At 41.4% G+C, this 11,565-nt stretch overlaps 1 protein-coding gene across 1 annotated transcript; it reads left to right on the forward strand.

The window, feature by feature from the left end:
• The first annotated feature begins 414 nt into the window (after nt 1–414).
• Nucleotides 415–5,715, forward strand: LOC110912341 (probable sucrose-phosphate synthase 2). The gene is made up of 12 exons (XM_022157036.2): nt 415–684; nt 1,093–1,316; nt 1,382–1,445; nt 1,662–2,357; nt 2,514–2,636; nt 2,719–2,850; nt 2,986–3,162; nt 3,299–3,352; nt 3,445–3,507; nt 3,726–4,649; nt 4,758–4,885; nt 5,335–5,715. The coding sequence occupies exons 1-12, from the start codon at nt 415–417 to the stop codon at nt 5,612–5,614; spliced, it is 3,135 nt and encodes a 1,044-aa protein (XP_022012728.1). The 3' UTR covers nt 5,615–5,715.
• The last annotated feature ends 5,850 nt before the right edge of the window (nt 5,716–11,565 follow it).

Below are 11,565 nucleotides of genomic sequence, written 5' to 3' on the forward strand. Positions count from 1 at the left end.
GAACAACAACATTTTCTCAAAACATGAGTCCAACCAAACATACACCGTTACTCAATTTATACAAACATTAAAAAAACAATTGTTAAGACAAGACACGTTGATAACCTTCTTGTTTCATGCTAACCGTCTGTTAACTGCCATGTGGTTCGTTATGTCTTCATTTCATGTGTAATAATCTATACATACAACTCTCTCTCTCTCTCTCATCGTCCCGAGTCTCTCTCCTAACAAATCTCTTCTCCTCACTCCTACTCCCATTTCATTTTATTATTTTCACAAAACAATCCTACAGAATCGGAACCGAATCCGAATTTCACAATTCATTCGATCCAAGTAGCGCAAAACAACTCACATGCATAATAATAATAATAAACTAAATTAATATAGAGTCTTGTGTTTTGGTTTGATCGTGAAATGGCAGTGAATGAATGGATAAACGGGTATTTAGAGGCGATATTGGACAGTAAATCGTCGAATATAGACGAGAACAAGGAGAATTTGCGCGGACAAGGCCATTTTAATCCTACAAAATATTTTGTTGAAGAAGTTGTTACAGGAGTCGACGAGACTGATCTGCATCGGACATGGATCAAGGTTGTTGCCACCAGAAACACCCGAGAAAGGAGTTCTCGACTCGAGAATATGTGTTGGCGTATATGGCATCTCACTCGCAAGAAGAAACAGGTACATTTTTTAACCAATTATGAATATACAATTTGATGGATGTATCGTTCAAATGTTCAATAACCGTTGAGAAATAATAACCGGAGTATTTGATAGAATTCAATACTAGATCTTTTTTTGCTTTGAACTAACGAACTTGTTTTTCGATTATAACACATGTAGATTGATCTTTTTTAAGTACGTTAAAAAATATTGAGGTCGGTTGCAATACTGTGATATTTGTTACATATATAATAACAAAAAAGTTGCGGGGACCCACCAAATTTTTTTACTAATAAGAGGCATTTAACATCATTGTTTTATTGTAGATGAAAGAATGTAAGAAGATTTGTTGTATAATTGTATGGATATGAGTAGCCAAAGAGTAAATTAAGTAGAAAGTTAATAGTATTTTGGTACTTGAAATAGTTGGAATGGGAAGATTATCAACGGGATGCAAAGCGGAAATTCGAAAGAGAACAAGGGCGCATCGACGTAAGGGAGGACATGTCAGAAGACATGTTAGAATCAGAGAAAGGAGATATTGGGGATTTAGGTGAGAGCCCAAATAAGACTTACCAACACAATGCTTCTAACTTGGAAACTTGGTCAGATGATAGAAAAGAGAAGAAGCTTTACATTGTCCTCATAAGGTATTACTTATTTTTATTATTATTACATCTTCTATTTGATAAATAACAGTTATCTTCTCAAACAGTTTGCACGGTTTGGTTCGTGGAGAAAATATGGAGCTCGGTCGTGATTCTGATACAGGTGGTCAGGTAGTTATGAATAATACATGTTCAAGTTATCTTTGTTTTAAAAGGTCAAACATGTAAAATGAAACGGGTCAAAAGTCGAACAAAGTGTTTCTCTAACGCATTAACCACTAATTTTTTTATTCGAGATATTCGATTTTTATGAATTTTTTTTAATCATATTTCAAGTATTTCAGCATAAACTAAAGTACCAAATTTGACACTTTTTTGGGATAACAGATCAAGTATGTTGTCGAGCTTGCTCGAGCACTAGCTAAGACACCGGGGGTGTATAGAGTCGATCTTTTCACCCGCCAGGTGTCGTCACCAGAAGTAGATTGGAGCTATGGAGAACCCACCGAGATGTTGACAGCAGGCTCGGATGACCCTGATGACGAAGTTGGTGAAAGCAGTGGGGCTTATATCATACGGATACCATTCGGCCCTCGTGACAAGTACCTTAGAAAAGAACTACTTTGGCATCATATCCAAGAATTCGTAGACGGTGCACTTGCTCACATTCTCAACATGTCCACAGCGTTGGGTGAACAAATCGGCGGGGGGCACCCGGTTTGGCCGTATGTGATTCACGGTCATTATGCAGACGCGGGTGATAGTGCCGCTATACTTTCCGGTGCGCTTAACGTTCCCATGGTTTTAACCGGGCATTCGCTTGGTAGAAACAAGCTAGAACAACTTCTTAAGCAGGGTAGGCAGTCGAAAGAAGATATTAATTCGACTTACAGGATTATGAGGAGGATTGAAGCAGAAGAGCTTTCGTTGGATGCCGCTGAACTTGTGATTACGAGCACTAGACAAGAAATTGATGAACAATGGGGTTTGTATGACGGGTTTGATGTCAAGCTTGAGAAAGTTTTACGGGCTCGTTCCAGACAAGGTGTTGATTGTCATGGTAGATTTATGCCGAGGATGGCGGTAACCTTCTTATTTTCTTGAGAAATTTAAAATTTCGGTTAAATTATTTATTTTGTTTTCAGAAAATAACTAGATATATATGAACTTATAGTTATGTATGTAAAAAAATCAACTAACTCTATTTAACAATATATAAATATAAAATTTCTATTTCAGGTGATTCCTCCTGGGATGGATTTCAGCAGGGTCATTCAAGAAGCGAATGAGGCTGATGGGGATCCGCCATTAACGAACACAGAAGGGTCTTCTCCGAAAACAGTGCCAGCAATATGGTCAGAAGTGAGTATACACGGTTTTATAAAATGTATGGTATTTTTCATACATCTGGCGCATTTGTTCATTAGTAAAACGTTTGTTGCAGGTTATGCGGTTTTTGACAAATCCACACAAACCGATGATATTGGCATTGTCGAGACCTGATCCAAAGAAAAACCTTACTACCCTTTTGAAGGCTTTTGGAGAATGTCACTCTTTGAGAGAGCTTGCTAATCTTGTAAGTAGACTGGCTTTGTTTGTGTGGTTATATTTTGAACCTCCATTTGTGTGTGTGTGTGTATATATATATATATATATATATATATATATGGTGTGTATCTTTGTTAACTAAATGAAACATGCTTAAATACAGACACTTATAATGGGGAATAGAGATGATATAGACGAGATGACTGCTGGAAACGCTTGTGTGCTTACAACCGTACTGAAACTGGTGGACAAATATGATCTTTATGGTCAAGTGGCATTCCCGAAGCATCACAAGCAAAACGATGTTCCAGAAATCTACCGTCTTGCAGCCAAAACTAAGGTCTATCCACCACTACACAATACTAGTTACCCCCCCCCCCCACACACACACACACCCCAAAACAGAAAAATTCAGTCTTTTTAATATATTTGCATACACTAATAAGTTGTGATTATAAATCCTGCTTTCGTGACAGGGTGTTTTTATAAATCCTGCTTTGGTGGAACCTTTTGGGCTTACGTTGATTGAGGTTTGTTGTTATAAATCTTCCCGCTTCACAGAACGTTCATTCGTTTTACGTGAATACTAAAAGTTAGTATTTTGTGCCATAATTTGCTACAGGCTGCAGCTCATGGACTTCCTATGGTAGCAACTAAAAATGGCGGTCCGGTTGATATTCATAGAGTATGTTATCTTGTTTCTTTTCGGTTTCAAATTCATGCATTTGATTCTATCTTAACCTTTATATGGAGAACACTCCATTGTTCCTCTATTTAAGCAGTGTGTTTGGATTTGTGTTTTGAAATCGATCATTTACATCACACAAGCACTTCTAAAACGCGCATCCAAACACTCCCTTAAGTAGCATGTAAAAACTAGTGGTCATATGTACGCAATTACAGGCACTGAACAACGGGCTGCTCGTAGACCCCCATGATCAACAAGGAATATCCAACGCGCTACTTAAACTACTATCCGAGAAGACTTTGTGGCAAGAGTGCCAGAAAAGTGGTTGGAGAAACATACATCTATTCTCATGGCCCGAACACTGTCACACTTATCTAACGCGCATTGCATCATGTCGCATGAGACATCCTGCATGGAAAACCGACACCCCTGCAGATGGAATGCCAAAAGAAGAATCCTTAAACGACTCACTCCGAGACGTGCAAGATGCATCGTTACTCTTATCTATAGATGCAGATAAATCTTATTCAATTAACGACTCGTCGGATGGTGGGGGAGATATTCAAGATCAAGTGACGAGAGTAATGAGCAAGATGAAAAAACCTCAATCGTCCGATAAAGTCGGTGAGATGAATAATAATAGTAAGTATCCGGCGTTGAGGAAGAGACGAAAGTTGATTGTTATAGCGGTTGACTGTTACGACAACAAAGGAGAACCGGAAAAAGCTATGATTAGTGTTATACAAGAGACGTTTAACGCGATAAAAGTTGACGCGCAATGGGGAAAAGGGGTAGGTGTTGCTATATCCACAGCCATGCCGTTATCCGAACTAGTGGATTTCTTGAAAAAAGGGAATATTAAGGTGCATGACTTTGATGCTGTGGTTTGTAGTAGTGGAAGTGAAGTTTATTATCCGGGTACTTGTGAAGAAAACGACGAACTCTACCCGGATCCTGATTACGCAACACATGTTGAGTACAGATGGGGTTCTGATGGTATCAAAAAAACCGTTTGGAAACTGATGAATACGCCTGAAGATAAAGACGGGAAATCTGGCAAACCTTCAAAGGTGATTGAAGAAGATGTGAGATCTAGCAACTCTCATTGCCTATCTTTTCTGATTAAAGACGTCGAAAAGGTGTGAATCATAAGTTATAAGTTATATAAATTTAAAATGCTATTGATCTATGTATAACTCTTTTTTTAATTTTATGATATTGATTTTGTTTTCGGGTTGCATTTGCAGGCAAGGAAAGTGGATGATTTAAGACAAAAGTTTAGAATGAGGGGTCTAAGGTGCCATCTTATGTATTGTAGAAACTCTACAAGAATGCAAGTGATTCCTCTCCTAGCCTCTCGAGCACAGGCGCTAAGGTAAAGTTCTTCGACTAGAGATCTCGGTTTTGACTCTTATGAATGAGTAGATTTGCGTCGTGTTTTGTCTTTGAACGGGTCAAATGAAAAAAAAAAAGAACTTACCTCAAAGGGGAAACTCAAAGTTGCCAAAGTCTATTTATAATATGCATATCACCTCCTAAATCATTTTCTTTTTCGATATAAATTTACGAGATAAAAATTGTTTTTATAACTATAATTGATGCATAATTTATTAAAAAGTAAAAAATTGGACAAAGTGTTTGTGGGTCAATGCAAACTGGCCTGGCTCATTCAACACATATGTCAAAAGCACCATTCACAACTCAACCCGTTTTGACCCGTTAGCCAACCCACCCCACCGGCTTGTTATGGATTTGATCTTTGCTGCAATAGAACACTTATTATGGTCAAACTAATGGAATTTGACTTTAAATATTGACCAACAGGTTTTTCTTCGTTCGTTGGAGATTAAATGTTGCGAATATGTATGTGCTCCTTGGTGAAACCGGTGACACGGATTACGAAGAACTCATGTCAGGGACCCACAAGACGCTAATTCTAAAAGGAATTGTCAAGACAGGTTCTGAAGAGTTGCTTAGAACCAGTGGTAGCTACTATAAGGAGGACATAGTTCCTGGAGAGAGCCCGCGCATCGCCTATACTAATGCAACTAAAGCCGAAGATATTGCAAGTGCACTAATTGGGCTTTCTAAATGTGATACATAAATATTTGATGTTAATTACTTATCTTTAATTATTCTCAAACCTGTTATAGCCTTTGGTGATGGATGCTAAACGCGATAATAACATGTATCGGTAGTGTCTTACAATGTGGGTTTATGTCCAAATTAATTTAGCTAGATGATCAAATTTCCACTCTTGTAAGTTGCACTATAGTTAATATATTCATCCTACAAAAATACACATAAATGATATAAATATACATTAGAGATCTTGAGGATCTACAAGAACAATTTCATTGTTAGTGTAAAAAAAGCTGTTGTGTAATTTATTGGCGTCCAACATATGGATATCTGGTTATTTTTTGGGTTAGCCAAGCCTACGATAGAGAATACACATTTTCTCCTTTTAGGATTTTGTCCAATTTGGTCTGTCATTTTCCAAAACCATAAAGGTTTTCTTAAAATTGTCATAACCAGACGACAGTGGCCCTATTTTTTTAGTCTTGTAATACAATATGCTTGTGACATGGTTGGCAAGTCCTAAATCATCCCGTCCACATAACCTTAAATACCGTTAACGCATTTTGACATAATAATCGTGAATGAGTAGAGAACTTCACTTATCAAACCAAGGTAGCACTCATGATTAGGGGTGTAAACGAGCCTGGCCAAGTCCTAGCACGTCTAGGCTCGAGCTCGGCTCGTCATTTTTTTATGAAGCTCGAGCTCGGCTCGGTTCGAGCCTACTTATTTGAGTTCGTGCTCGGCTCGCGAATAAAACCCAAAGCTTGAGCTTGGCTCGACTCGGCTCGAGCTATTTTGAGTACAACCTCAAACGAGCTAAAAGCTCGACTCGAGCTCCTTTCAATATCACCTAAATGAGCCAAAGTTTGGCTCGCCAATGTTATAATCATTATAATTTATAGTTATTATATTATATTATATATAAAAAACTAAAATTTTGTTTGGGCTCTCGTTTAGGCTGTGACAACTCGAACTTTAGGCTTACTTTGATGTAACGTTTGTGCACGATATGTGATTTTATAAACCTGAATGATTAATTGATTTCATGATAGATGTTATGTTATATGCATTATGTGCGTACGTATGTCGTATGTATGCGGACCGAGTACACGAGCCCTTTGGGTCACTCCTTGTTCTCGGGTCCATTAGGTAATCGAGTGGGCTCGGCCCACTCCCCACTCGCAACACACAAAACTGAGTTTAGGGGTTTTGTTTTACCACTTTTGCAAATCACAAACACACACACAAACCCTAGAAGCTTTGCTCTCTCTCTCTCGTTCGTTTGGAACCCGACGGCACCAAGGAACACCCTTGCTCGGATCACACTCTCCTTCTTGTAATCGGTTAGTATGATGTTTTATGCTTGTGTGTTAAGTGATGCTTTGATTACATGCTTAAATCGAACCGATTAGAATTTGCATGATGATGATCTAGGGCCGGTTAGATTATGTGGTTATGTTGGTCCTTGAATGTATTGTTATATAATCAGTTTGTAGTTGTGATTAGTTTAGAACCGAATGTATTGATATATAGAAATCGGCTGTTTTGATGATCATGTAATTGGCTTAGATATGAACCGGATATATGTGCGAATGTATGAATTGCATAAGGATCGATGATCTGGTAGTATTACCGAATGAACAAGTAATCGGCTATAGTATGCATCGGGTTAACTTGAATGTTGGTTTGTCGATGAATTGTTGGTTGTTCATGCATGTTATAATTAGGGTTCTTATGAATTTGTGTTGCAATTGTTCTGTTTGATCGATATCATGCTATTGATTTGTTGAGAATTTTGTTAATTGATCTGGTTACCAAACTGACCAAACTGTTAGCTGAAATCACGGATAAGTCAATGCAGGATTTATGGAAACCGGTTACACACACACGTCACACGGTTGCGACTCAGATTGCGAGTCGAAACCTCGTGGTCACGACTCGAAACCACAACAGCACCAGCCGAGACCACGATTGCGAGTCCCGTTGCGACTCGCAACCAGCACATGACCACTCGTAACCAGACCATGATGAACCGAGACCATCATTGCGACTCGCAACCAGCTGTTGCGACTCGTAATCTCTGGTTACGACTCGAGATCTCCGTTGCGACTCGAGACCACCGTTGCACGCACACTGTTGGGCCTTCACTGTCATGGGCCCAATCTATTGAGCCCAACGATTTGAATTGTGGACTGTTTGCTATTGGACCGATATACGTTTACTATTTGGGCCGATTGAGAATCTGGACTGTTTTGTTATTGGGCTGCTTATGCTATTGGGCCGGGTATTGTTGGACTTAGACAATTGGATCCTCACATGCTATGTCTTATCTGCTTACGTGCGTACATGTTTGCCATGACTATACGTGATTGCTATATACGTACTATATACGAACCTGACTCGTATAATAACCATGATAGGACGTGAGTGACCATTTACTTGCTACTTATATTCCTTGTGTATCTGCCGAGCAAACCAAGGTGAGTTCACACAGCCAAGGCATGGGATTCCCGGGTTGGGAATTGGGTTGGATATGTTGGATATGGAATGATTACTCGTACTTACGCATATACCAGACTATAGACCATCGTCCTCAGGTTAGTCAGGACACGTTACGTAAAGCCTACGTAACCCAGTATATTTGCCATATGTCTCCCGGGTCGGGAGGACACGTTACGTAAAGCCTACGTAACCCAATACCATCTACTGGCTTCCAGGTCGGAAGGCCACGCTGCGTAAAGCCTACGTAGCCCCCACGCGTACCACTGTCCTCGGGGAAGGGCACGTCACGTAAAGCCTACGTGACCCTGTACGTTTTCTTGTTCTCGGTAAAGAAGAACACATGGTCGGAAGTTAGTCTAGTAAGTACCGTTAATGAGAAGCCCTCATTAACCAGGATGAACATGGGAAGCCCCCACTTTTATTACACACTAGTATGGGAAGCCCCCACTAGCTATACTTATGCATTACACTATGAACTTACTTTCTGTGAACTCGCTCAACTAGTTTGTTGATTATTTGCTGCATGCCTTGCAGGACCTTAGGTAAATTATGGAGCTTGCACAAGAGAGGAGCAGGTCGTTGTGGGATATGGATCATGAACTTTATGTGAACTTATAACTTTATTTGGGTTTACTTTACATTGCTTCCGCTACTTAAAACAGTATTTGGTTTTGAAACATCAATCATGTCATGGAGACTTACGTTAATTACTTTTGTATTAAATGCTATGGTTTGATATGATTGATGGCTTGATCCTGGTCAGTCACGCTCCCAAGCGGTGGTACTCCGCGGGTGGATTTTGGGGGTGTGACAGATTGGTATCAGAGCCATTGGTTATAGAGAACTTGGTTTTAATATGGGGAAAACGTTTTTATTAAAACCGGACTATAACCAGAACAGTGCTCTCAATGATCCACAACGACGCTTCGCTCCACGTGCAAGACTCGACATCTTAGGTAATAAGGTTTATGTTTATTGCCTGTATGCTAGAATTGTTTAGAACTTTGCTCGCATTACGCTTAGATACACATGCTTTGATTTCATGAGAACACCTATATGCCTACGCTTTTCTGTCATCGCCCTACCCGCGAACCATTCTTACGTATGCTACTTGTTACTATGAAGATCATGTCTGGACGAATCAACATGACACAAGCCCAGCTAGAGGCTCTTGTTCAAGCTCAAGTTGCTGCGGCAGTTGCAGCAGCTCAAGCAGGTAGTATATCCTGCAGTATAGGCACACACTAGGATCTTTAGATCCTACATTAACGCTCGTATTTAACTCTCGTCCTATTCGTACACATTAGGTCAACACGCGCAGCAGCCTGTCTGCACGTTCAAGAACTTCATGGACTGTCGTCCGAACTCTTTCAGCGGCACAGAAGGAGCAGTGGGACTCCTCCACTGGTTCGAGAAGCTAGAATCAGTATTCGAAATGTGCGAGTGCCCTGAGGCTCGCAAGGTCAAGTTTGCTACCGGTACTTTGGAAGGGATAGCATTGACTTGGTGGAACGCCCAAGTCCAGATCTTAGGGTTGGCAGCTGCTAACGCCACCCCATGGAACGATTTCAAGGAACTCATCAAGCGTGAGTATTGCACGCGGGAAGATATTCACAAGCTAGAAGACGAGCTGTATAACTTGAAAATGGTTGGATCGGAAATCGAGGCGTATACTAAACGGTCTAATGAGCTGGCCGTTCTGTGTCCAACTATGGTGGACCCTCCATACAAGCGCATTGAGTTGTACCTCAAGGGATTGGCGCCAGAAATTCAGAGCCACGTGACGTCGGCTAACCTCGAAAACATACAGGAAATTCAACGTCTCGCTCACCGTATCACCGATCAGGCAGTTGATCAGAATAAACTGCCCAAGCGTGTTAACGCTACTGCTAACGTCACCACCTCAGTTACTCCTGCTACATCTGGTGACAGTAAAAGAAAATGGGATGGAGATTCTAGTAAAGGTTCAGCGACCGTTCAGCCACAAGCTCAGCAACAGAAAATCGACCACTATCAGAGTCCCAGTCAGCAATCCTCTGGTGGTCACAAACAGAGGAGATATCAGGGTAGTCAACCCAGGTGCCACAACTGCAACAGGCATCACCACGGCCCATGTAACAAGGGTCGCTGTCAAAGGTGTCTTAAGATGGGGCACGAGGCCAAAGACTGCAGGAGCCCTCGTCCTGCGAATCAGAATCAGCAGCCTCAGCAACCAGCTCCACAAAACCAGCAGCAGCAGCAGCAGCCACAGCGTGGGAACCGAGGATGTTTCCAGTGTGGGGCTGAAGGTCACTTCAAACGCGATTGCCCTCAGTTGAACCAGAATCGCAACAACAATAACCAGGGCAATGGGAATAACAACGGCGGGAACAACAACAATAACGGCAATGAAGCTCGTGGTCGTGCATTCGTGCTAGGTCGAGGCGACGCAGTGAACGATCCCAACGTTGTTATGGGTAAGTTTCTCCTCGACAATATTTACGTTACTGTTTTATTTGATTCGGGTGCGGATACAAGCTATATGTCTGTGAAAATGTGTCAACTGCTAAAACGTGCACCAACACTTTTACCCACCAAACATGTAGTCGAGTTAGCTAACGGTAAAAGTCTAGAAGCCACGCACGTAGTTCAAGGTTGTAATCTTATCTTAGCTGGTCAAGCCTTCTCTATTGATCTCATTCCCATAGTTTTGGGTAGCTTCGACGTCGTGATTGGGATGGATTGGTTGTCCCAACACCAGGCAGAAATCTTATGCAGCGAAAAGGTTATTCGCATTCCTCGTTCGGGTCAGGAACCTCTAGAAGTTCAAGGCGACAAGAGTGGTGCTGTGGTTGGCGTCATCTCTTTCTTGAAGGCTCAGAAGTGCTTACGAAAAGGTCACGCAGCCATTCTGGCTCTCGTTACAGACGCATCAGCAAAGGAAAAGAAATTGGAGGATATTCCAATTGTACGCGATTACCCTCAGGTGTTTCCTGAAGACTTACCTGGCTTACCGCCTCATCGTCAGGTCGAATTTCAGATCGAGCTCGCTCCAGGAGCAGCACCCATAGCTCGCGCACCATATCGTCTGGCTCCATCAGAATTGGAGGAATTGTCAAAGCAACTGCAGGAACTCTTGGAAAAGGGTTTCATACGACCAAGCTCTTCGCCTTGGGGAGCTCCAGTGCTTTTCGTGAAGAAGAAAGACGGTACGTTCAGGATGTGCATCGACTACCGTGAACTCAACAAGGTGACGGTGAAGAACCGTTATCCTCTTCCACGCATAGACGACTTATTCGACCAATTGCAAGGGTCGTGTTACTACTCGAAGATAGACTTGAGGTCTGGGTACCATCAGTTGAGAGTCCGGGATGAGGACGTCTCCAAGACAGCCTTCAGAACTCGTTACGGTCACTACGAGTTTCTCGTCATGCCATTCGGGTTAACGAACGCGCCTGCGGTATTTATGGATCTTATGAACAGGGTGTG

The sequence above is a fragment of the Helianthus annuus genome, chromosome 14 (assembly GCF_002127325.2).
Source record: "Helianthus annuus cultivar XRQ/B chromosome 14, HanXRQr2.0-SUNRISE, whole genome shotgun sequence".
Lineage (NCBI taxonomy): Eukaryota > Viridiplantae > Streptophyta > Magnoliopsida > Asterales > Asteraceae > Helianthus > Helianthus annuus.

Bases quoted from the DNA above. Each gene is read 5' to 3' on its own strand.
- LOC110912341 (XM_022157036.2), top strand. From the start codon at position 415: ATGGCAGTGAATGAATGGATAAACGGGTATTTAGAGGCGATATTGGAC. The intron at 1,317-1,381 runs GTATTACTTATT...CTTCTCAAACAG, and splicing joins CTTTACATTGTCCTCATAAG to TTTGCACGGTTTGGTTCGTG. The intron at 3,163-3,298 runs GTCTATCCACCA...CTTTCGTGACAG, and splicing joins GTCTTGCAGCCAAAACTAAG to GGTGTTTTTATAAATCCTGC.